The sequence below is a fragment of the Poecile atricapillus genome, chromosome 1 (assembly GCF_030490865.1).
Source record: "Poecile atricapillus isolate bPoeAtr1 chromosome 1, bPoeAtr1.hap1, whole genome shotgun sequence".
In the NCBI taxonomy this organism is placed as follows: Eukaryota; Metazoa; Chordata; class Aves; order Passeriformes; family Paridae; genus Poecile; species Poecile atricapillus.
The window spans coordinates 170699456-170726774 of NC_081249.1; the positions used below are offsets into that span (position 1 = coordinate 170699456).

Genomic DNA, 27319 nt, shown 5'->3' on the forward strand with positions numbered 1-27319 from the left:
GGAATGGAATAATTATACCAAATAACAAAAATCTTGAGCTGGGTATTTGGTATCTTTTTAGATGCTAAAAGCTGCTGGTATGATATACAGTAACTGAGAAATTTGAGTTTGTGAACTCACAAGCTCTGAGGCATTTATACCTGTGACAGCGTGAAATACTTTTTTCTCTGAATAGAGTAAAACATACACATTGTTAGGACAGAATTCATCTCAGTGACCTTTTACAGTATTAACTATCTAAAATAATACTGTATATTCTATATGTATAATACTTTAGTAAAGTGAACCTAAAGAAAGAGCTGAAATAGATTGACTCTAAGGAAAACTCTTTAAATGAGAATGGGAAGATGGTCTGGCTTAAATCTGAAATACTTGCTGCTTTGGAATTTATTTTGGAGCTTCAGTTGGAATAACTGTGCACGAAAGTGAAACAGGAACAGGCTGACAGTCTGTCAACTGATCATGTGAACTTTTCAGAATCAAAAGTTCTATCTTGTGGCTATCATAAAGGGGAGAGAGCTATTGTTACCTAAATGGACAGGATGTAATTCTGCCTTAAACTGGGCAGACTATCACATTCTGTGTTCCTTCCTGTTCCTGGGAGCAGGATGGGGAGAGGGATTTGATCTGTTTAAGACCAACCTATTTGTGCTCCTTGGCATAATACAGGTGTTGATAACTTCAGTTTTAGCTGTTAGTTCATAATTATTTATGTAACCCGTAAAAAATTTCCATGATTACTTTAAGATTGTGATTTTCATTCTGGCCAAGTCATATTAGAATATTGAGTTTAATTTAATGAAGCTGTGTGAATGTATCAGCTGTGAATATATAAACTGTGATTTTGTCTTTTTAGGTTTTTTTTCTTCCCTTTTTTTTAAACAATCTTTTTAAAGACTTCTTTTCTTGATGGGAAAATGCTATATTTTCCTTAAAATGAGTGAAAAAAACACCAAGGCTGTATTTTAAGTGATTGTGTCTGTTAGATACTGAGATAATTCTTGCATCAGTAATCCATTACAGATCCATACACATTAAGGAAGAGTAACACTTAAGCCATGAATGATACTTAAGAATAAATAACTTAATATTGAGCCAAAGATACCACTTGGAAGGATATTTCTTGACATCAGTAATGCTAATCTTTCTTCTTTTAGTTTCCCTTAAATCCTAAATGCTTTGTGTCTGCTATATCTGGTTTGTAAGTCACCTTTTTAAGTGAACTGCTGATGTGTGTGTTGTCTTAGGAGATTTAATTTACATAAAGAAAAATGTTTCCAGGTAACCTTTATCGTTCTTCCAAGGCACTTGGTGGAGAAGTTCGATCTGGGGTCCGGGACAGTGGTGTGGAGATTGTGTATTTTCACACCAATACTAATGGTTTGGTAGAGAGACAGGAGTTTGGGACAGCATTTCAAGCTGTGTCTTGAGACTTTTCAAAGCAAAAAGGTATTTTTTCCCAACTTTGTTCTTCACCTCTTTGAGAAGGAAGCTGAGTTTTTACTATTTTATGTCTCCATGTTACTACTAAATTTTACTACTGTCATGAATCATTTTACCGTGTTTCATGTTTTCTGTGTCATACAAAGCACATCAATTATGATCCAGTGCATTTTTTTTTTGTAATGAAACATTGCAGCTCTCTTTGTTTTATAAAGCAATGCAGACCTCCAGAAAACTCCTGTTTTCTGATTTGGATCCACTGAAAAGAAAAAGACACGGACCTGTAGTTTAGTAAGAAATTAAAATGATGGAATGAGATGTGGTTGCTTTACTTAGATAAGTATATAATTGTTCTTAACAGCACTGAGTGTCAATGGACTTTCCCTTTCAGTCCTGCTTTACTTTGGCTTTAAGGTTAGAGGTGTGCAATGATCTCATATTAACCAGAATGGGTAAGTTTTCATGAACTCAGCTGATCTAGTGACAGCTGTAAATGATGGACTGGCAGTATAGGATGCTCTTGGCAGTATGCTCCTATCTCCTTGTCACTGACAGTGCTCAGCCTCTGTTTGAGCTAGTTCAGCTTGCTAAACCAGCAGCAAAAATTATTTGCAGTTGTTCTGAGCAGATTTCCTCTTGATTTGGTGAGTTGAGCAGTGTCATCTTGGGGTCGATTAGTACACTGTACTTGGAGTGCAGTGACAGCAAGGAAAGGGTTGGAGGGGCACTACCCCCTTCAGTGGCCTGGACTGTCTGCTTGGATCCACTGCCTTAGGAGTTCTCTCCTGAATAAAGCCTCTGCTTCAGCCTTAAGTCAGTTTTGGAATTATCTGTTCCTGAGGGATTGTTGATTTGATTTTGATTAAGAGAATTATAGGTGTTAAATGAAGCTTTTCCTGTTATTTTAGGCATTTTCCTTTTCATGGAGTGAGATTATAACTTAATTCAAAAATTGTTCAAGTTTTGATGCTCTGATGCTCTTGGTGGGTTGCTGTTTCTGGCAGCCCCTAATCCGGGGTGAGGGCTGTTACTTGATTTTTGTTTATGAGACAGTCTTGAAGAACTCGAATATGGTTTGTGGCTAGCTTTGCAAAATGATTTATTAGTTGATTCATTAGGCTGGAAAAGGAGAGTGCTATATTATCTTCTTTGCCTTAGGAATGACTGACAGGGCAAGGCTTTCCAGATTGCTGCTGACATTAACTATCAATTCCTTTTCCCTTTTCACTAGGAACCTTGTGCATTTTTCTTACAGAAGTTGTGTGTGTGATGATGTGTTATTCTCTATATGTTGTAAAAGTTTCTAGGCAAATTAATTTGCAACCGTCATTGCAATACAAGTATGTATTCGCAATAGTGTTGCATGGTGCACAGTCCTGATTTTTATGTAATATATCGGCAAGTTGTGAAATTTGAGTGTATAGTTCAGCTTATTATATGATGTAAAACCTTTTGCATTGTATAGTTGAGTTCTGGCTATCTATTCTTCGGTAATGTTTGGCAGACTTTCTTAATATTGGTCGTTTCAAGTTTTGAAATCACCTTGTTGCAAGAAGAGGCTTTGCCTTTAGTTTGACTTTTTTCTTGCAGCTACCTAAAGCAGCAGTCTGTTAATAACTATGGAATATTACAGGATGTTGCAGTAGTGTTAGATTAGAAACATACATAAGTGATAAGCACAGGTTGATGGAGGCATGGAGGGCAGAATTTGTTGACTGTCTTTTTAAGCTTTCACTGAGCAAATGTCTTGGAAATTACATTTGTACTAGGATGAAAATAATCTCATATCTCAACTTCTTTTATTGAGAGTTGGCATACTGGTAGTCCCTGCTTATCAGTAAAAAGACTGATGTATAGGATTCCTTCCTTTACAGTTCTCAGAATAACTTTTTGTAAGTCTGGCTTGATTTGTTGTGCAGTTGAGGAGTGTTATCCTTGGTAGTGACTTTCATTCTCTGGGCTGTTCACCTGGGAACTTGTTGCAATGACAGAATGATAATGGGTGTCATTTGTCACTGTGCTTAATATACTGCTCTGAGAAGAGCAGTGTGAGGCAGTTCTAGGTTGGAAGCTGGGATGTGTGGATAAAACCATCACGTTTTCTCAAGATGTGGTGGGAATGTGAGTTTATATTACTGTATGCTTAGAGAAAACTAAGCTGTGCCAGGCCTCTGAAAATGATGTACATAGCATGTATGAGCTATAAAAATGCTGATGTTTGTAAGGATCATGGAAGACACAGTAGGGCTGAAGCAGAGGGAAATATACCTACCTTAGTGACCGGTTCTTACACTTGCAGTAACAAGACTTCCACAGTTTTCTTCAATAACATCTTTTGGTGTTCTTTCTTCTTCCTCCAATATCGGACTAAACTTTGCGTTCAGGGAAAAAAGAGAAAGCAAACCAGGCTGAATGCAGTTATTTAGTGTGGACATAAAGGACAGTTGACTATTGCCTTTGACTTTTTCATATTTAAAAACTTGTTTATTTATTCACTCAGTTTTCCTAAGGAAAATAAATCCAGCTCTTTAAACCATTCTTCTCGGATCATGAGTTCCAAATGTTTCATTGCTCTCCTCTGTTGGCTCCTGGTGTCTTGTATTAGTGGTACTTAAACTAGACCTAGACCCAGTGCTTGCACTGTGACTTCAGTACAGAGCAAGGGAGAATTGTTGCTTGCTTTGTCTGTCTTAATATTCTTGCTAACATATTGAATAGTGTTGACATTTTTGAATCCTGCTTATAGTGATGACTCACTTGGATTGTTTCTTATCATATTGCTGCTTTTCTCCATTTTTATCCATGTCTTCATTTTTGTTGATGTTTATAAATGCCATGTAGCATTTTTGTTGAATTTTGTTCTATTAAGATTATTATAGAGTGGTTTTATTTCCAGTTCTGTGCTGCATAATGCAAAAAATCCTTCCAGTCTTGATGTTAATCACAAATTTGATGTGTACCCTCATCTATTAATGAAAATCTCTCACAAAACTTAAAAATCTAATGGATTTGCTGCTGATGCTTCACATTTCTCAGGTGTTTCGGATGTGACTCTATTCTGTCCATCTTTAAAAGGGTGTTGTAGATTTATTTTTTTCAAGAAATTCCTTAATTTCTTGCTGAGTTTTTTTTTTTTTCTTTCTTCTCTTTGTATTGGGTAATAGTTATATTGGGACTGGACTAGCCAGTCTCATGGAGGTATTGCGGCTAGATCGGTAATACTTTTACCTCTTGATCTGTGGTTGTGAAGGTATTTGAGAGCCTCTTGGAAATTTGTTTCAGGTGTTTAATGGATGGATGTATTTACCACTTTGAGTTCTGTGATGTAGATAGATAACTATCTTTCCCAATTCTAGTTGGGCTGTACTAGGGATTGACAGACATGTTACAAAATACTCCTGTATTCTTTCCTGAAGGGTAGAATTTTTAGTAATGCCTTTTTTTTCAACAACACTGCTGAGGGAAACAGTGAAGAGTTAATGTAGATTACAGATGTGTAGGTAGCTTTCAGTGATTAATTTTTGTTTTGAGGCTTATGCAGAGCAACTTGGACTGGCTAGAGTAAGATAAAAACACTAAAAAGCTGCTTTAAAATGACAGTTACACTGTTAAATGTTTCTTGCTCTGGAGGAAGATGAAATATCTATGGTTGACAGAGCTTGCAAGATGATTTTTATGTAGGCAGTGATATTAGTCTGTAGTGCTTTTTCTTGTCATAGGCTGTGCTTCAAGCCCATATCACAACTGTTTGACTTCTGTGAGCTCTTGCACTGTGTTGGCTAAAGGATTGCTCTCTGAGGTAACTTCATTTGTCTATGACTGCTTGTTTGGCTGGTGTGTTTGACAATGGATGCTGTGCTGGCCAAACCCCCACATTGGGATGCAGTATTTTATAGGCAGTGAGTTTTTGTATGTGTCTTTGGTTGGGTTTTTTTACCATGGCAGTTAAAATTTTGGAGGGTTTTGTATTGAAGTGCATTTGTGGTAATATTGCACTTGCATGAATTCAGTTGGGGAAATTAAGTTAGTGTAAAGCCAATAATTGTGGCACTTACTCTTTGCAAATTGACAAAATTTTAGTCATAATGCTTCACAGATGCAAAGAGGGGTCATTTGTAACAAACACTTCTGTGCCTGTGGGAAGTTTTATGGGGCAGCTTTGTCAGAATATTTGTAAGTGTTTGTTACATGCTTCAATTACAAGGAGTTTGCATTATACGTTCACATCTGGGAGTCTGCAAAACATTTAAATAGTTAACTGTTAATAGTTAAAATGTACACTGAAGGTGCCTCAAACTCCAAATAAAGGCTACCTAGACCCACCTCTGAGAGGATTGCCAGCAATAATTGTCTTGTTTGACATTCTAGAATCAAATTTAATGCCCTAGTTTGAAGTATTATTGTAGTTTTCTGGCTAAAGGGAACCATCTGAAGTATTTTCCTGTGGAGGACGTGTACCCAAAGGCCACTTCCTATCCAGTTGTCATGACTATGAGTTGACACACTTGGACAAATTATTATTTGAAAGTGGTGCCATTTAGTGCAAAATAGTGCCTAATATTTCCATTATCTGTCCTCTTAGAAGGCTTAAGGAAAAGAAACAGTATCATTAAATGTGCTAAACTTTAAGTAATAATATTTGGTTGTGTCCTTCTGGGAAATAGTATTTTCCCTTCCTTACCTCACTTCACTTTTAGGCCCCAGTGAATAGACAGCCCATTTTTTAACATCTGCATCCCACCCATTTCTTGCTCCTTAAAACAAAGCAGCTGCTGTTGCCTGTTTGGCTCCTGTTGAGCAGCTGTTGGTGCAATGGATGCAGCCCCCTGGTCTTTGTGGGCAGGACCACCAGCTGTTGCAATTGAAACCTTTCCAGTGGCAGTGTTGTAACTTCCTTTGGGATTTCTCATGCATTATTCAGTCCAGCTGTTCATAATGGAATGATAGATCTCTAATAGATACTTTCTGCAAATTGATTTCAGTTTTGGTTTACCAGCTATATTTGTTCTTTAATTTCATAAGTTAATCATAATGTTTACATGTGGCTGTAATGGTAAAAAAATAATATTTATAATTTTTATTACTACTTTTTAACTCTGTGTGGGATTGGAAGGTGACTGTATTAAGAAGTTGTTGGTTTAACAATGTATAATTTTTGTACAACTAGAGACTGTGAAGTGCTGTATCAGACAAAATACTAGTCTAAGCAAGAAATTTAGCTTAGGAGTACACTGGTGTAGGGAGAAAACATTGCATGTTATAAACAAACTTCATTATCCCCAGTTTCCTACTAATTAAAAAAATACTATTTAGCAAGAGGTTTAGATACATTTTTTTCAGGGAAGTGATATTATCTGAAAGTTGGAGAGGACTCAAGTTTATGGTTTTAATGCTCCCTTACAGCTAAAGAAAGGAGGAGCAATGACAACAGAAGAGAGAATGGATAGCAATATACATTGAACTGTGGGTTAAAAACCCACAAGTCTGGTGAAATAAACTATTTAAACAATGCCTTAAGGACACTTTAGCCTACCCAGGGCTACAGTCACAGGGATAACTGTGAATCCGAGTAACATAAATGTCTTCTTTTCCTAACTTAAAAATGTAACCATAACGAATACAGAATGCTAAATGTTGTAGTCTCATCCTATTTTAGCTATGGCAGTTTATTTCTAAGTATTTTTTGTATGGTTCTTCTAAGACTTTTAGAAAGTTTTTTTGCAGGTTTTCTTGATATTTGAGGTGGGTATTAGAGCATGACTGTGATGCATGTTTGAAGCTATCATTGAAAGGAAATTTTGGCACAAGTTTTAAAGGACTTCTTTTGTTGTCTTGGTTTTACTGGTTTTCTATTAGTAACTGTCACTACTATAGAAAAATAATTTTGCAATTATTTGGTTTTTAAGTCACATTACTAAGATTTAAATTATAGTCTAGATGTTTGGATTTGCATATTTTAATTGTTTGAATGGAAAACACTATATCTTAACATCAACTTACTACTGTATTGTGAAGCCATAGATGAAGGCTTCGTGTGCATTTTTCTTCATATTTTTGCCTTTCCTACAGAATAGTGAGTGAACAGTTACATTTTGTTTTCAGACTTCATTTTTAAATGAAAGTATTTCTAGAGGTTGCTTTTCTTTGGCCTTTTTAATAAGACAGCGGGCCAGAGACCTTCAGTAGCTACCTGTTTGCAAGTAAGGTGTCAGGAGGGTCTGTCTTTAAAAATAATTTATGAGGTCAGGAATAGTTGCATGATTAGGCAATAACGTTTTTGAAATTTGATATATACTGCCAGAAATGCAGTATTTCTTACCTGTTTTGCAGGCCATTTTGCATTGTCATTTTATGTCAGTTCAAATTATTAGTTTACTGTCCATAAATAACTAAACAGTAATTTTTTTAAAGTGTGCCTGTTCAGTGTGATATATTGATCCAGGAGGTTTTTTCCCCAAAGATGAATTTCAGAAATACAGGATACAGTTTGTAAAAGTGCAATGCTTGTATTGACTAGAGAATTATTGCTATTTAATAGCATGAACTGTTCATTTCAACAGATGACTTCAAGAAATGTCTGGCTGTTACTTCGGTGTGAACTTAAGCTCCCTCCCCTCTAAAGGCAGCTGTCCAGTTACATTCACATCAGTTTAACACATGGGATGGCCTCTCCTGCCTTCAGCAGTGGAACTGTGGTCCCTCGTACACAATAACTTCTGTCTGTGTGTCATGAACTATTTGCTAAACCTTCAGAGTTTTAAGATGCTGTTCCAGGTGATGTTTCTGACCTAACCACGCTGGCAGAATAGATTCTGTGCCAATGAAGTGACTGTTCAAGTGTAGTTCTGTGTTTTAGCCAAAATGCTGCCTCTGTAAATTCCATAGATGGAACTGGGATAGTTAAGCGTGGGCACATGTTAGCACTTCTAAATCAGAAAGATGGGGCAAACAACTGTTCTAAAGAACTCAAACAAATGTACAGGTTAAGATGCCTTTAGTGATGCTTAAGGCAATCCATACTTCTCATTTTTAGAGTGACAAAGTTACTGGTTAATGAGCTACTGCAGCAGTCCAGTGGCAGCTTGCTCAGCTGCTCCAGGTGCTGCACTCTGACATCTCTGTTCCCTGTGAACAACAGGTAACACCATGTACTGGCTTTGCATGGCCATGTTCTGGGGGCTTCTGTTGGAAGCTGCTGTGAGAAGTCCAGGATGGACTGTCACATATATTAGGAATGGCAAGAAGCACAACACAACTCTCTTTTGAGTTGAACAGGAGAGCAAGGTTTATTACCTCAGATCTTTTATAGACCAATATGGAAAAGTACAGAAAGGTAAAATTCTTACTGGTTAGTGAACTAACACATCACCATCATTGGTCAGTGGTGTACATCACCCTCGACCTTCTCTTACAAGAAAACAAGAAACTGACAAACAGCACCTGCAAGGCTGTCTTCTATCTCTGAGGATTGTTTTGATTCCTCCTTACGATTTCCCAGGCCACTTTCTCAGGCGAGTCTGAGAAAGTTATGTGGCCTGCTTTTCCACAGGCACTGTGCTCCCTGCTTGCATTTAGCAACCATAATGGACCTGCTGCTGGCCAAGGCTGAGCCAATCAGGAGTGGTAGTAACACTTCTGTGGTAATATACTTAAGGAGAGAAAAGTTATTGTGTGGATGTATTTGCAGTCAGAGAAGAGCAGGGTGAGAGCATGTGAGAGGAACAGCTCTGCAGACACCAAGGTCAGTGCAGAAGGAGGTAGGAGGGTAGGAGGTGCTCCAGGTGTCAGTGCTGAGATTCCCCTGTGGCTCGTGGTGAGAGCCATGGTGAGACAAGCTGTGCTTCTGCAGCCCATGGAGGGCCACAGGGATGCAGAGTTCCACCTGTGAGCTGTGGAGCAGACCCACATCAGAGCAGGTGGATACCTGAGAGGAGGCTGTGAACCTGCGGGAGGCCCAGGCTGGAGCAGGTTCCTGGCAGGGACCTGTGGACTCATGGAGGGAGGTGCCCATGTAGGGCAGGTTCCTGGTAGGACTTGGGACTCATACTGGTGTAGGCTGTGCCTGAAGGACTCAGATGGGAAAGGTTCATGGAGAACTCTGTCCTGTGGGAGGGATGCCACGCTGGAGCAGGGGAAGGACTTCTCTCTGAGCAGTGGCAGGAACAATATGTGATGAACTGACCGCAACCCCCGTTTGCTTTTTCTCCCTGTGTTGCTGAGGAGGAGGTAGAGCTAGGAGGAGGGGAGGATTGGGGAGAAGGTAGTTCTAAGGTTTGCTTTTACTTCTCATTGTCTCACTCTGAGTTTCTCAGTAATAAATTCAGTTAATTTCCCCAAGCTGAGCCTGTTTTGCCCATGACAGTAATAGGTGAGTGATCTCTTCCAATCCTTAGCTCACGAACCTTTCACTATATTGTTTTCTCCTCCGTCCAGTTGGGGAGGGGAGTGATAGGGCATCTTTGAGGGTGTTGGCATCCAGCCAGGGTCAGCACACCACACACCTTCTGCAAAAATATGTTGGACTGGCATTGATCTGGTCGATCTGTGTATTGTGTTTTGGTAGTCATAAACTGATAGAGGCATGTGTACATAAGAGAGAGACAAAGGGGAATGCTAGTAAGATCAGGGCCTGGAGAAGCCCAGTCTTAGGAGCCTAGAAACAGCTTTTGCTGTGCTTTCTCTTCACTGATCTGGGAACCTTTCTTCATGTCTGTCTCCTCTGATTAGTAGGTATCTTGCAGCTGTGGTACTTGCAGTGCCATTGATATAAAGGAGAGTTTAGATTTGGACAGTGTGTGACATCAGTTAAAGGTATGATTATTTTTGACAGCAGAGATCCCTAGTGTGCCTGGTATCAGTATGCCCATATCAGTGGGTGGGATGATTTAATAGCTGGGCTGTGTTGGAGGTCGTCACAGTCTCCTGGGAGGACCTTTAGCAAAATGCTGGACATGCGGGCACTGGCCCCTCAGTGGGCAGCACTGTGTCTGTGAGGTCTGTCGGTGACAATAGACAGTCTGATCACTCCCTCCTACGCTTGAGACAAAAATCAGCCTGAGGAAAGAGACAGTGCTGTGTGGCCATTTGGTATGTGGAATACTTTTAGCCCTTTGATGGTAATTTTTAAAGAAAATTATTAATAGCAGGCAAAAGGTTGTGGGTTTTTTCCACATAATATCTATGCCAGTGAAACTGCCAACACTTATTATTCCTTAAAATATCTAAATACTTAGCTTACTTTAAAAGAAATATTTTTATTGAGAAAGCTAGTGCCTGAATTTGGAACATACTGCCTTTTGTTCTAAAAATTCTGAGGGAGGATTCTGCTTTTCAGACTGGGTGATATCATAGAACTTGTACACATGGGATTGTGGGAAATCAGAGTTCACTATATTTATTTTAGGGATTTGGTCCTTGATATTCGTTCGCTAGTAGCTATGTTTGTTTTGCAACACTTTTCATGTTGTTGGGCTGGCTTGTAATGAAATGTCTTCAGCCCCAGAAGGAAGATGCATTGCAAATTAACAACTGCAGGACAATAGTTAGAGCAAATATGTTATTTCATCTGTATGTTACTGTATATTACCACAAAAAGCATAAACCAATGGACCTCATCCTGGTTTTGGAGCACAGGTTATACATTTGTGCAGTATTTTATTTATGTAACTTCTGTGGGTCTGTTCTGGTGCTCTTAGGATAAGAGCCAGCTCCATCTTATTTTTAGTACTAAAGTAATTAGGGCTTTATTCTAGTAATATTTTCTTAACATGCTGAAACATGATGGAATTATGAGCTTGATAAAAACACTATCAAAAATGTCCCACATTCCTTTAGGGCTTGCAAAATCCAACAGTAGCCAGAAAAGACATAATTTGGCCTTGCTGGACAGACATGACAGTGTTGCATTTGACTTCTATTGAGCTTGTAGTGAAAAATTATAAATTGATTAGCAATTAACTGCTACGGTGAAGTAAGTTTCTATAGCAACAGAGCAATGCAGGGTACAATTATTCAGACTGCTTTCCTTAGCAGGTAATTTTTTTCTTCCAAGCACTGAGTTTACACTGTTGGACTAAAACATTGTTTTGTTATAGCAACGGATAATCCTCAGCTTTTGCTGCTCTTGCCTTTTAATTTTTTTTTCTTCCTAAAGAAATAGCTTTTCTTCTTATGAGCTGAAAACGGAATGGGAGAAACTTTCTGAGATGGATAGCGGTGTGGTAGACTGGTGGAAACTCAACCTGCAACTATTTGCCTGTATGTTATTAGTATAATGAATGGAGTTATATTGAATATATTGTTATGCAGTATGAATTTCTATTCCACTTCTGCCTGTTGACAAGTGTATATGGAACTGAATCTGTTCTAATTAAATAATAATTGTAAACATACAATAGCTTGCAAACTTCAAGTAAATCAATTTAGATAAGTTGTAATGCTGATTCCCTGAATCAGACAGATTTTTTTTTCCCTTTTCTTTTCATGTTTAAAGTCTTTTGGTTTTTTGTTTAAATACTTACTTTAACGACTTAAGTGATGAAGCTACAAGAGTGTTTTTTAATAGGACACTTAATTTTGTGTTAAGTATTTTAAAGATACCTCAGATGTCTGATCACGTGAAAGAAAAACAAAATCAGCTTTTGCTTTTGTCAGTCAGCCTCAATGTTTGCTGTTGATAGGTATTGCACAAGTGCATTTTTACAATATTCTAACAAAACCATACCAATGTTTTAGAAAAGAAAAGAATAGGATTCAAAGGTAAAGTGAAAGTAATGGCTTTGAGTGTGACTGACAAGAACACAGGTCCAACAGGTCAGGTAACTTTTGTGTGTGTGCATGGGGAGCAGGTGATCAGCTCAGAGATGACGCTACCATTAAGTCATGCAACGTTTCCAGTTTGTTCCATGTTTTGGGTGCCATCTAAAAGCAGTCTGCCAGCTCTAATTTAAATAAGTGTTGCCTTTAACAGGTATGATTTTTTAACCAGTTTTACTTGCAGAGCTGGGCCAATTTAAACAAATTCCCAGTGAAAGTAACTTACTTAGTGTTTAATGAGTATTGCAACTGAGTGTGTGAACTGAATGAGAACAGCTGCTGAATTGTGCCAGAATGTGTGGTTTTACTTGAAATCCATTTGATATTTACATACATATTTTCCTTATTTTAATTTGTTTCTTACATCTAGTACATGTATTTTTAACTCTGGTAAGCTCATCTGAATTATGCCTCACTCAGTGTTAAAAACAGGTGAGAAAGGACTGATTATGATTGTAGGCAACAGTGTGACTAGACTGTAGGAGTAGGAGGAAGTAAAGGGATCCACTGGAGAATAAGGAGCAAGAAAAAGATCAGAAAGGTAACTATTACTTTTTTACTTAAGAGCTATGAATCTCTTATAAGGTACTAAATTGTAACTATTGAGAAATGAATTATAGTTAACAAAGCATAAATTTTAAGTGAGACTTGAAGAACTTAATTATGAAGTGTAGTGAAGGAAAGAGAGAATTGTTACAGTATACTTCATTTTCTCAGTTCCTCAAAAGTGAAGAGACTAAAATGTGTGCTTCAATGCCTTCCAGCCTTTACAGAAGGTGATGTGTTCTTTACACAGCTTGTGACAGTCCATAAGTAGTATTCCAGCATGAACTTTATTTAGTGTCTGTGAATATTTGGAGTGCTCTGTGCTATTCTGAAATCAGCTGCTTTTTAATTCACTCTATTCCGAACAGTGAAAATTCCTGTTAAAAACCTTCTGGCTGCCTTTGGCTGAGTGACAAGCAGGTATTTTTGCAAGGCTTATCCTGGATTGTATTCTGATAGAGAAGAACTTGCAGGAGTGCATATTGAGCACATACCCCACCACAACAACAACAACAAAAAAATCCCCTTTCAGTTTTAGCTTTTGAAATTCTTACATTATAGATTTCTCTGTTAGGGATTCTTTATTATTTTGCTGAAAGTAAAATGTTGTCTCCCTGTGGTGGGAAAACATTAATGTATAACGTGTGTATATATAGACAGCTTTATTTGAAGTTCAGGTGCTCAGCCTTTGTAGTGTAACACTTTGGTAGTAAAGGAGAGTTGTAACTTACTAAGTTCATATCCTTGAATGAAGTGGAAATTCACATCCATATATTAAATATTTAAAATGAGGGAATTTTAGAACTTGGAAATTCTGTTGCAAAATGATCAGAGAATTACAAGCTTAGTTCTTTATATCTGAGACAACCATTGGGAGGAGACCTTCAAGCTAAGGTCTTCTAGGACTGGTTTTGGAAATAATTTAATTGTTGAGATGCTGATACAGAGAAACAAGAGCACATACATGGTGCTCATATTAACTTCGGGATGCATCACTGTTCATAATCAGAGTTACTTTATAAGGAGAAACAAGCTCATATCTCAACCAAAGATGAAGTGAAAATTCATTGAAAAAAATCCATAGGGAATTTTTGCTTCAGCAATAAAACTTTGAAAAGATGATAAACATAGTGTAGTGTTGATTACAAGCTGAGCCAGCTTTTGATACAGCTGTTGAAGGCTGGAGGACATAAATGCTATTCAAAGATGTACCAAATGAGGTTTACCAATAGAAATAAAGAATGTCTTTAGTGCCATTGTACTAGGCATTGAGAAGATGGCTTTAATATTGTATGAAATTCTGGTTGCTTGTGTTAGGTGATTTTTAACTCCTGCTACTAGAAGAGGATGGTGTCTAATGTAAAACTGGAGAAAGAAGTGTGGAATTTTAATTTTCTGAGCAAAGCAGTCACTAAATATCCTTTTTGTCCCACTAAAAGGAAGAAGAGAGGAAAGGAGAGAATATATAATATGAAACCTTCCCTGGATATATGAGACATTACCAGATCTCCCACAAATCCAAATCATTCAAAATTTACTATTAATTTAGAAGAATCCTGCTTTTTGACCAGCCCTGCTGTAAGCAATTACTAATAGTTGAACTGCAGAACAAAAATACTGTGGTGTGAAAGGCTGCAGTCCCTAAGGGAGGTACAGAATAGGTTTTAGCAAGAGGCAGAACGTTTCCTCCAGAAGCTTCTTAGGGCTGAGCCAGATGAACAGAGTGAAGGCAATTTATTTTTAGTGATACAAATCCAACTCTCTGTGTGGTACCCAGTGAGGCCACCTTACTGGCTTTCAGATCAGGAGAGGAAAGGACTGTAAGAGACTGAGGAGCTGGAGGCAGTAATGTTCAGTGAAAAAGGGGATGTACAGCTCACTTGGCAGATAGCATGGAAAGAGCAGGAGATATTTAATGGTAGCTAAATGGATACTGGAGTATCTCAGTAATTTTGTGGGGAAGGTTTAGGAGCGGATTTTGTATTTTGTATATTCTTGGAGGTAGTTTTCTGTATTCCAAGTCTCCATTTATACAGCAGTGTTGAAGGTCATAACTATTCACCCTGTTGTAAACCATGAGCAGAGTAAAGGATGAGATTTTAACTGCTGACCAGCCAGCCCTTATTTTTTTTTTTAATCATATGGTGTAGTGAGACTGAAAAATATGAGCATTAAGTCTGGTTTTTTTTCAGGTTTTCCTAATCTGTTTTGTACTTACTTTTATATAAAATTTTACTATGCTGAGGTATTTGGTAGGTTTTGTAGGAATTGGAAGAGGTTCTGTGTGCTTAAAACAGATGTTTTCTTGTGATCCTGTGATTGAGAGATATGTTTGAAGAAAGATCTTTCTTAAAAATGGAAACTAAAAGAAGCAAGCAACTGTGCTTTGGCTTTGCCCTGCTAGTGTTAATCCTTGAACTTCAAGTTAGCCAGTTACCTGGCCCCTCTTGCACTGGAACAGAACAGTTTTCCACCACGGGAACAAGCTTTAATACAGGAAACAGTCTTTTCTCATTCAAATGCACTCCTGGAGCAAATTCTCCTTTCTGACATGAATTCAAACTCTTCTTTCACGGGGAGAAGATAATGTCAGATAGAGACTGCTGTTCTAATGTAGCTCCTTATAAATTGAATATACTCCTTTTCTCTCATGTGAGTGTATTCTCTTTATTTGCTAGCTTTTTATGTACATCTTTGCCAAAGAAGTTTCCCTACTACCCTGCCATTTTAAACTGCAGCAAAAATCCTTTGAGGTTTGTTCTCAAGGTGGTTCTCCAGTATGAGAATGTCTGCTTTACTCTTTGGAGTACTTTATGATATTAATGTATCAATCAATATGCAATGCTAAACAGTTTCAAGTAGAATTTCAAGTAGAGGCTTGGGCTGCTTGGTTACCATGGCAAACACAGTAGGAAATTCATGCCAAAGTTTGGAAACTAAGACACACAAAAGAAAACTTGTGAACTGAAGTAATCACTATAGAGAGCAAATATACTTGTTTATAATTTATTAGAGTCTGTTTCCCAAATAATAGAATTTTAAAATCCTATTTTATTAAGCAAATCTTAATTGCCAGTCCAGAGTTTTGCACAAAAGAGGCAATATTCACAAGCACGGAAGAGTGAGATTCTTTGTTGGCTTGCCCTCTAACTGTAAGGGCACTGAGTGAATACAGTAGCCTCTTGAAGACAGAGGAATTGCATTGCTTAAGTACTGTAATCAAGGTTGACATATTTTCAGTGTGCAGTGCTTTGTTTCACAGATGACTCAGTTTTATCTCTCTAAAATTTGCCTGTGTTAATGATTATATGTATGTTAGATCACATATGTGATGTGTGTGTATATATGTATGATCTCTCTGTGTTTAATGGTTTGTCTATGTTCCAAATTGCATATATATCCTTTAATTCCTTGTTTATATTAAATATCTTGCCATATTTAATTCACTTTCTTACTGTTGTTTGTCTTAAGGCTTGCTACCTGTAACCAAGATTTTTATGTGAGTATTTTAATGTAGTGATTTTCAGTTTGATAAGTTCCGTGTGTAATCAGCTTACTGTGAGCACAGTATTTAGTATTGTAGTCCTGTCAGGATGTTGTGGCAAAATCTGATCCTTTTGCATGTGACTTGCTGTACAGTTTTCCATAGGTGTGGTCACATGCAAATCATGCAGATATTTTTCTCTTTCTCAATGTAAATGATTACTATGTATATTTCCACGTATCTTTTCTGAAGTCTCATTCCCCAAAGGGAAGCCATTCCACAGAAAGCCAATCTGTGGCTTGAGGGAGATGCTACTTTTAAAGACTTCCTGAAGATCAAGGTTAGAGCTGGAGTTGGGCATTGTGATCGTGAGCACCTACCCTAACATGTGACTCTACCTCATCACTTTATGCATTGCATAACATGGATTGGAGATTATGGTAGGCAGTTGGAGGCTCAGGGAAAGCAGTTTAGGTTATTATTGAGAAACTATGATGAATTTGCCTGTGTCTTTATAATACATGGTCTCTTGGAAAGGGAGGCTTGCTGTGGTTATAACTGGGAAGTAGTGTTACTGGAACATGAAATGTTGGAGGTGATGGAACAAACGGTTTATGAAATGGTGTTCAGGAGTTCTTGTTGTGAACAGTAATGGTTATATTGAATTACAGGTTGATCTGCTTTTTGTTGACCTCTTTAAAAAGGACTTACAGAGCACTTTTTTAATTAAAACAAAAGTGGAACATGAAAACATCTGGAAGATTATACTAGGGCTTAACTCAAAGGAAAGTAAGAATTTAGAGGCCACAGAAAAAGATGTGCCACTGATTAGCCTCAGTAAATAAAATGTTTCCTCCCATTAAATGTAACATATGGTGATTTATAGTTATGTGGTATATCTGTAACTTCAGGAAAAAAAGTAAAATGGGAAGAGCAGCAGAAGTTGAAGACAGACTGATTTAGCTGACTAGCTGGCAAGAGGCAACTGTAAGAAACTTGGGAGATGCAGTTAGGCTACTTGAATGAGCAGCAGTATGTGTTCCCACTAATCTCTTGGTGGTACAAGTGGAGGAAAAGATGACTCAGTTTGGAGCCCCTACACAAAAAGAGGGGATTGATATTGGAGATTGCCATAACTGATTGGTACTTGAGTTCTTATAAATACTTCTTTCTTTAAGAAATGGAGCGAAGAAGAATATTAGGAACAAGAATACAGGATTTTATAAATCAGTAGGTCCATCTCTTCTTGCAGGTCTATAAAGATGTATTATTACAGAGATATTCAGAGAAGTGGTGAAAATTGTGACATCTGAAAACTTTTGTGTAAATACTGAGGACAGGACTGCTTACTCTAGTAATAAATATATGTGCTGTGTATATGAGGAATGTTAGACATCATTGTCTCTTCCTTGGGAACAAGACGGTGTTCAGTAAAATCAGAGGGGAACAAAATTCAGAACTGACACTTTTTTCCACATATTAACTCATCAGGTACCTTGCTTCTCTAATATAAGTGAATAATGAATAGGAAGTGGGAGTTAAAATCTGGCAATTTTTTCAATTCCATACAGTAGTTAATGCAAAAAAAATAAAATCCTCTAACGGTTATTAAACTTCCACATTTGCAATTTAAATGGCTTCATGAAAGAAATCTAGGATGGAAAATAATCCATTAGTGCAGCTGACTTCATAAGTTAACTTCGGGAACATGTATCTATCCACTTTTGAAGAAATGGTACTGAAGTGAAAAGTCCTGCCAAAAAAGTCCAGTTTAGAGTCCATGATTATGAAGTATGTATGTGCTATGACTTGTTAAATCTGTGTCTTAATTGTTAAGCCAACGAGGGGGAGACCAGTGTAAAAATGTGACCTGTCACCCATGGTTTATAAATAGCCCCAAGAGATCATTATTTTGAACTTAAAACTTCACAGTGAGATCTCTTTCTTACATATGCTCTTAAAAAGAGCTGAGTAGGGGGAGAAGAGGAGGAAGGTGTTTGCATCACATGCACAACATACGTGATTCTGAATCAGGGTTCTGCTGGAGAGGTTTTTAGCCAGCAGGCTGAGTTAGAGTAGAGCCAAAGTTCTGCATACCAGGCACTGGGAAGAGACAATAATGCTGATATCAGAGCTTCTTCTCCCTTCTTCCCATTAAAAAAGAAGGCAAGTAATTGCTTAAACCAAAATAGAACATCTAATTCAGTTCATGTCTTTTGGGAATGTGTGATACAGTGACTTTATTCAGAGTTGTTTAACCAACCTGTTTACAGATTTATTGTGACCAGACACATAACACTGAATTCATCGTCTCAATTTTTGAGTTGATCATGTCATTAACTGGCACCCATGATGAGCAGAACTTTGCAAAAGGAGCTGTGGAATACCTCTTTTGTTAGCTCTTCGGTGTGGGTTTCTGAGGGGTAATTTAGAGGCTCAAGAGCAAATAAGAGCTCACATATTCTTTTTGTCGCATAGTAAATCAGTGTTGTAAGTGTGTAATTCAAGTGCTTTTAGTGACCAAAAGGAGCAGGTTTTCTTCTGCAGGTATAATAAAAAATTTGCTTTGTTAAACATGGAGAAACAAACACCTTTAGAAAAGTTACAGTGTCCTGTCACTTGCCTGAAGTTTTAATGGCTTGATTGCAGTGCAGCTGAAGATTACTGGAGTTGCTTGAAGTGCTTCTGGTCAACTTTGTGGAGTGGGAGAAAACCATTTGGTTTCTTTTGGAGATATTAAACTCTCAGACCTTGTCAGGACTGACCAGAATGTGCTCTGGAGAGCTGTGTCATGGTCATTTCATTAGAACAATTTGGGTCTGACCTGGCTCTTGGAACAGCACCGTCACAAGTTGTGTGTTTTGGTCTTCCACTCTAAAGAAGCAATGTTAGCATGGGTGAAAATTTTACCAGGTAATAACACCTTGAATTGAAGATGCTTTAAGTTTCTAAAGGAACAGTTTCAGGGACTTCAGACCTCTCTTAGGTTATGACAGGAGGAGGCAGCAGCAACATTCTGTGCTCAGAAGACAGACGGATTTTTGTGTGGAGGGGTTCAAAACCTTGTTTCAACTTCCCTTAGCCTCCTTGGCCTGCAGCAGTTCAAATGTGTTAATATTCCTGTTTAATGCCCTTTGCTCAGTCTTATAAACAAAAAGTGAGTTGATGCTGTATACACCTGTGAAGTGAGTGGGGACTTGCAAACAATTTTTTTATTTGAGTCTGCTTTTCTGAGGTTTTGAACACTTCTTAAAAATAAAAGTATCTACCTTTTTCTAGGGTTATTGATAGCCTGGTACTTTTACCTTAGACAACTTCCAAAATAATGTGCTGATCTATACTGTAGCCACAGAAATGATTTGGTTTATGGCCTTACTAAAGTGGAGTTAACATTGTTACGATAAGCTGTAAATCGCAGTCCTTTATGTGCATTCTTTGTCGTGTTCACATCTACTTTCTTGATCTTGCCAATTATATAACCATCAGTTCAGTTAATATGACATATATTTATTTCAAACCAGTGTGTGCTCTTTGCTCTATTTGAGTGCTTAGAGTAATTCTTCTGGAAACAGAATATGATTATTTTATTGAATCCTTCAGAAAACCGCACTGATCTCTGCCTAAACATGGATTTATTTCCAGTTATCTGGTCTAGAGCTTTTCTCTGAATGTAGATGATCATAGTTGTCTGCTGTATGAATAAATGATTAAATCTTATTAAGTAATGTTTTTCTCCTTTCAAAAGTCATGTATGTCTTGTATGGCCCCAAGTGGGAATTAAATCTAGAAGGGAGAAGAATATCAAGTAGCTTCACAAATTTGCAAGCGGCTTTGTACAAAATTGATCTTTAAGACTTTGTTATGGATGAATTGTGTGGAACACTGAAAAAAAATTAGGTTAAATAAAATTACTTGGTGTCCCTGTTTCACTAGCAGAGCTGTTCTTACAGAGTATCCTAGAAACTGTCACATGTCTTAAGTGTTCCTGTTCAGCATTTAATCAAGTGCTTTGTAACTTACAAAAAACCTTCTGCAAAGATACAGGAACCCATTTATGAGAAACTATTATAAGTGGCAAGCTACTGATGCTTCAATTCATGGAGTTGAAAGTTCAGCCGAATTTTAAGTGCAAAACTAAAAATAATATTGTTATTGAAGTTTGGAAATGTGACTTTAATATAAAGCAGGTACATTGAATGCAATATAAAGACCTAAAATTCCCTTAGCATTAATGGCTTTGCAAGGCTCAGGAGACATTTAGAGCTACTCTGTGTACACACAACACCTATTATGCAACCCTTGAAACTAAGCACATCACTCAGGTATGGAAAAAGCAGCTCTCATTTATTTAAGAAACTGTCCTTACCTTTAAGAAACCTATTGTGGCTATAAATAGGGAAGCTTTACAAGTGGTGATTGTCTGCTGGCTTTTTATTGAATCTTAATGAGTATTTTTACCTTTTTTTTTTCTTCTTTCCTTTTGGTTTTTAAGTGAAAGCTGAGAAGCTTTTTAAACTATTTTAAGTTTTTGAGGGGGCCTCTGAACTGAACATGTGTTGACCTGTACACTACCTGAAAGATTTGTGAACCTGAAGGGATGATGTGAGTTCTTGCCAGACTTTAAACTTTCTACTGAGAAAGCCAAATCAGCAGTCTGTCAGCTTACATGCAGTTATATTTGTAGCAGCCAGTTTGCTTCTGACAGGCTGTGGCACTGTCAGCTGCACTGAAGAGTGTTTTGTTAGGGCTTTGTACTTGCAGGAAGTGTTGCCTGGATTTTCTGTTGTGTATTTTATATAAACTAAGCAGAACTTTTGCCCTACATCAGTGGTCTTTAGAGGGAAAGACAACCAACTTATTCCTGGAGATTTCTTGCTTCCTGAAGTTCCTTTAGGATGCAAACCAGACCTGTTAAGTAAGCTGGGAGTGGCCCTGTTGCTGCTGCTTTGGTTGATCCTAAGCTTATGATTCCAGGGCTATTCAGGTTGGAAGGAGCCTCTGAGAGTCTCCAGTCTAACCTGCCCCAAGCAGGGTCAGCTGTGAGATCAGATCAGCTTGAAACAACAGTGATGTAACTACAAATTATTTTGTTGATGATGTTAAGTGACCTGTATTTGGGCTATAAAACAAAAAAATCCAGACATTTACTCCTGTGGTAATAGAGAGATTTCCAGTGTGAAGTATTGACACTGGTATTTCTGTCAGAAATTTGTGTACATAAACAAGGAATGGAGTTGGCCAGAAAATTCTACAGAAGTGCCTGGGATAACTCAGCTTTCCCGTGTTTCTCAGTGTTCTCTCTCCTTCAGCTAGCTCTGCAGGAAGGAGAAGGAGACCAACACAGACAAGGAGGAAGAATAAACAAGTTTAGTTTTTCCTGTCCTTACTAATGCAGTGAGCAAGTCAGGGAGGGTTCTGTCCTGTTCACAGGAGATGCTGTAAAGCAGAGGACTTCAGCAAGGTTGCCTTGCCTCTTTTTGCAGCTAAGTTTTAAAGAGCAGCTGTGAAGTTCAAAGAAACTCACTTAGTAATAATTCTAAGAGTCGATTTCTTCTGTTACTTGTACAGCATTGTAACAAGCACAGCTTTCTCAAATTGTTCTGTTTCTAGACCAGGGACTATTAAATCCCTGGACAGCAAGGTGTGGAAGAGATAGCAAGTTACAGGTAATCAGTTAGGAATTCCAAGCTCCAGAAATACAGAGGAAATTGTTTTTTCAAAAGTACACTGTCTTGGTTCTGCGTGTCTTCTCTTTTATTGTGCACTAGAGCTGTACATATATACCCAATCTGTGATCTGATGTTCAAAATCAATTAATTCTCTGGACAAGAGAGATTTCCTTAAGAGGATTTTTGGCAGTAAAATTTTTATTAAATACTTCACTATTCTGTCTCAATCTCACTAGCAGCTATGACCCATTGAAAGCCAGTCTCCTGGTAAATGCAATATTAAATATTGTTAAGTATCTAATGGAAACCTTTTGATGAATACAGTTGAAATTACCTGGAATAAATTAACAAAGCAATTAATTTAATATTGTGGCAATGTTTTCAGCTTGGAAAGAATTGTAACATGTATGACACATTTCATTCAAGTAAAATTTCAGAAAGCTGCAATTAGCTGTTAGTTAGGAAAAGAAAAGAAATAGCATCTGTCAAGGAGTGTGATTAAATGCTGACTTAAAATAATATGATTTACTGTTTAGGCAATCTTATTATGAAAGCTCTAAGTCTTGGATCAATAAAATAAATCTTGGGTAGATATTAATCTTTGGGTTTGACCTTAGAATTACGTACAGCTACAGAACCAAGGTTATTGATGCTCATTCTAATCAGACATTTCAGACATCAGACTCTGAATACTTAAATATTTGCTTCAGACTAAACCAAGTGTTTTTTGTTGGCTTTTTTCTGTCATTTTTTTCTTAACGTAGTTAAAGCTGTGATTAATATGTTCCATTTGACTGCCCTTCTACTGGAAGTCGTGAATCCAGGGTGAATGGGCTACTGTTAGACTGTTATATTATTTTTCTTCCCTCCCTCCCTCCCCCCCCCCCCCCCCCCCAGCGGAGTGGGAATAATTTTGCTAAAATAGTGTACTTTGAGAGTTAACTAAATGAGAGTAGGAAGTCCCCCAAACAGTTACATGGTTCATGTTTTATTTCTAGAATATGAATTCATCACACAAACCTAAATGTTCAATTTTTCTTCTGTGAGCAAGTGTGAGGTTCTGTTAAGGTAGAGTTTTAATCAGTTCAGGGACAGGACTTGGAAGCTGCTGATGCTCAAGGTACAGCAATTTTGTTCAGCTGTGTTGCTGGCTTTATACAGGTGTGTGAGGTTTCTGTTGTCTAAAAGCTGTTACTCCATGTCTCTTAGCCCAGGGGTACAGTACCTCTGTATATTGGAAGGAACAGACTTTTAGCACAGGTGTCAGTTGGCCAAGGTGCTGGTCCCAGTCTTGATTAGCAAGATGAAGGATTGCACAGGTAAGGATGGCCTTGATATTCCTTGCCTTGCATCAGCTGCCCCACTCTGCTTTCATTCGTGATTACTGAAAGTGTTGCTCTCATCATGAATCATCCACAATTGAGGAAGTTTCTCAGAGTGGACAGGCTGGAATAGTGCTGAGTGTTTTTCAGAAGAAAATTTTAAAGGCATTGGTACAGGAAATGTGCAAATAGCTTGCTGCCAGCTGCTGTGGTTGAGGGTGTCTGCTCCTGTGCTTTTAACCTCCATGCCTGGTCATACTTAATCCCAGGAGTTTTCTGGGTTTTTTCAAAGTACATCACCACTTCTAAGTGGGGGGCAGTTCGTATCACCTTGTTCAGTAGCGTGTCAGATCCGAGGATTTGACAGTTTTTTATGGACACAGATCTCATGTAAAAGCTTTTCTCTGACAATCACATCTTTCACAAAATAGCAAATGGGTTTAGTGGTGAGCTGATGAAACACTGCGTCCCAGGCATGATTGAACTTTATGAGTATGCACTTTCCTTGTTCTTAGCACAATCCAATAGCAACCTCCATGCAGAAATAAAGAAAATGTCTCCTAGTTCCTGTGCCCATTGATTCTACTCTCTTTCAAGTAAGAGAGATCTAGACCGAAGCAGTACTTTAGTGCTTGTAAATTTGACTTACCTCCATGAGACAACTATGCTGTAACTGAAAGCAGTAGCTGCATGTAAATAAAAGGCGGGGCATCCCTGTCAGCAGAAGCCTGGTTAATTCTGGGTTGAATTAGTTTATTTATACTTCATTTAAGTTCAGACAGATTCTCAGTGCCATCTGGTTCCCAGAGAACAGCTAGAATAAGCACAGTGAAGTATGTGCTTAGATTTAATTTATCAGAATTTCATGTGTTGCTAGGTCTGTTACCACACAATTTCAAGAGATGGGGAACTTCAGTCACACCAAAGTTGTTGGACAACAAAAACAAAAGCTAGTGATGTAAAACCTTGCCCAGACAAAAGAGCAAGGTATAGTTTGAACATAGCCAGCTATTGGTTCTTTCCTGCTTAAAGGGACAGTGAGGATTCAAAAGAAGGTGGTAATGCCTGTATCCTCTGCTGGCTGGGAGAGTCTGTGGTGCTCTGGTCATTCAGCATGATTCAGGCCAAGTTGTATTTACTTTAGAATGGATCTTTGTTCTTAGGCATTGAGTCCTCCTGTAACGTCTGTCCAGAGGAAAGAACTTCAAGTCTGATAGGCTTGCTTTAGTTCTGCATTTATTTGAGGTATGGCTATGTGTTTGTGTAGCTTGCTCTTCCAGACAGAAATGCTACCCCAGTTCTGGGAGTTCTCTCTTGTCATCACTTGTTTGTAGTGATACAGGCTAAGGGAATGTTGCACAGTCTAAGACGTAACTTTAAGGCCTTTAGTGTTTGATCTTTCAGATTCAGATCACAAATTTACAATCAGCCTGTGAATGCTCTGTGGCAGGCATGCACATTATCCTGCCATCTCCCAGTAGAGCTAGTATTCTATTTAATTTCTCCTTGAAGAGGCATTGGTAATATTCTCTTTTAGCTTATAATGGATCTCAGGACTCTGGGGAGTAACTTTTTTGTCTGCTGACTTTAGAAATTGTAATACATCATCTCATTTTGGAGTTTTTAACCAGGAGACCGTATACCTGATTAAACTGGTTTATAATATATGCTGCAAAACATAAGTGCAACTTTAATATTGTTGTGTATAAATGCTTGTCATGCATATCCTGTAGTTAAATTTGCCTTGGAAATGGCTCACCTGTGTAGCTGGTTAGAATTTTTCCCTACTGACAGGTCTAGTTTCTCTTGGTGTAGCTCTATGAATACCAAAGATCTGCTGCTCTTCAGACCTCATCCTCCAAGGTTTAATGCTCTGGAGCAATTCTGTTTTATGTGAAGCTTGTTTATTTTAATTGCTGGCCTGATTTCCTCTGACTAAATATACTGAAAAAGTATATATCAAAATTAGAATCTGAGCCCCAAATCACAGCTACATCTGAGGCCTGTAATGTTGTTGAGTATCTGCAGATTTCTAATTACAGACTCTGAACCTAGTAAATAGGGAGGTTAAAAAACAAGGTTGAACCTGATGTATGATCTTGCATATTAAATGTGTGGGGTTTAATCTCTGGATGATGAAAGATTTAGTTGTCTGTTCAGAAATGATATGGGGATAAACAGGGGTGACACAAGCGAGGGAGCCTTTAAAATTGCTTTTCTGTTCCTTTTGATTATTCTGACGCTTAGTGCTATATCTTAATTTGTTTATATTGAAATTCCTCAGTTTTGTTAGCACTTATTTTGTCTGAGCTATATTTGAATTTTGTTTTCAGAAGCAAATTACTTTGTAGCTCAGCAGTGTAAAATGTATTTTATAATCAAAGTATCAGTATCTTCAGTCACTTCCTAGAAAATGCTCTCTTTAGAGCTGGTTGATAATTTTTTGTGATTAGGAGAATAATATCATTTGTTTACCTGTTGTTAAAGGATAGACTTACAGTTCAAGAATTGTGTGATTGAGAATATGGTATTTTTAATGCAAAATTGGTTGTACTCAGTACTGAGAATGTGCTACTAGAAAATTAGAAGATACTTTGTCTCTGTGATGGCTTTTGTGACAGGAGAAGCCTTCTGGTATCTTGAGGACTCACAGGAGCCTTGGTGCTACTGAGTGCTTGTCATTGGTTTGTCATGTGCTGTATGTGCAAGGGCAGGTGTAGTTCGTGTACTTGTGTAATAGAGAGAAATACTTTGATAAGATCTTGGAGGTCTCATAAATGCTTTTTAAAGTAGGGTTTTGTGACTGCATAAATTGTTGTGTGGTATAAACGTTACTTTCAAATAGATGTGGTTATGTGCACACATTGTGATAAACTGTCTGAATTCTGTTTGCTCTCTTTGCAGGCTGCGGACTTGAGTAAACCAATAGACAAAAGGATATACAAAGGAACACAGCCTACATGCCATGACTTCAATCACTTAACAGCCACAGCAGAAAGTGTGTCTCTACTAGTGGGCTTCTCTGCAGGCCAGGTCCAACTTATAGACCCTATTAAAAAAGAAACTAGCAAATTATTTAATGAGGAAGTAAGTAGAAATCTTAATATTGTTGCATGCAATGTATCTGTGATATTGAAGTTCCTAGATTTTCAAAGTTCAGTAGATCTGGCTCTATTTGCCTGTGTAGCTTATTGTTCAGTCACTGCCTTTGTTTTTCAGCTGTTCTGTTGGCTTGGAGTACTTACATTAAAATGTTATTCATTGTGAAAAGATAAAGGCATCTTGTGGGGTTTAAGATTAAAAATTAGGATTTTCTAGTTTGGGTAAAACTGTAACTAGAGTTGAGAACAGTTTAGAGATGGAAATAAGGTCTACAAATCTAAATGTTGCTGCATGTGGTCTGAATTCAGTTGCTTCTGGGGCTTCAGGTTGCCAATGAAGAAGAAAATGTTAAGCCACTATTCAACTCAGTCTTTTTAACTTATGATAAGTTAAAAATACAAATTTTTATGGTTGGGACATTACAGCAGAAACTGCCTATATCAAATATTCCTAAAGGCTTGCTTGGATAAGAGTAGGATATAAAGCTGAATGCACAGGAATGCTGAGGGTTTGTGAGGTCTTGGCCATGTGATGTTTGGAAGGAAACTCTCCATATTGCATAGTAGCAGAAAAAGCAGATGGAAAGATAGAAAGAGTACTATGGGGAGCACTAATGCCAAGTTACAGGATGACTGGCTCTGAGTATCTGGTAGCACTGACATTCTTAGAGGAGTGTGTCCAGATGCTAATAAGGAAAGAAGTCCAGTAACTTGTGATAGCATTTTCTGCAGAGGATAAGCTGTGGGAATTTGGGTGGTCTGGTGGAGGTGGTTTTTTTTTTGGGGGGGGGGGGGAAGGGAAGAACTATTCTTTTGCTCCTTTTTTTGTTTTAATCCAGCTCTGTAGAGAGGTTTGCATGTCTCTTGTTTGTTGTTTGTTTTTCTTTTCTTTTTTGAGATTTCAAAACTGGATTAGAACGTTACAGATGAAGTTAAGCC

The 27319-nt window shown here is 37.9% G+C and overlaps 1 protein-coding gene across 11 annotated transcripts in view; it reads left to right on the plus strand.

Annotated features, from left to right (window-relative positions):
- The window catches only part of WDR20 (WD repeat domain 20), a 46187-nt gene that overhangs the window by 1880 nt on the left and 16988 nt on the right, over window positions 1-27319 (plus strand). For 10 of the 11 annotated variants that reach the window (XR_009279591.1, XR_009279557.1, XR_009279576.1 and 7 more), the window contains exon 2: window positions 26184-26366. The exons of the other annotated variant lie outside the window; for it this stretch is intronic. Coding sequence is in view for 4 of the 10 variants with exons in the window: in XM_058857190.1 (XP_058713173.1) it covers window positions 26184-26366 (183 nt within the window). In the remaining 6 variants the exon portion in view is untranslated. The remainder of the gene's footprint in view (window positions 1-26183; window positions 26367-27319) is intronic. 11 annotated transcript variants of the gene reach the window in all.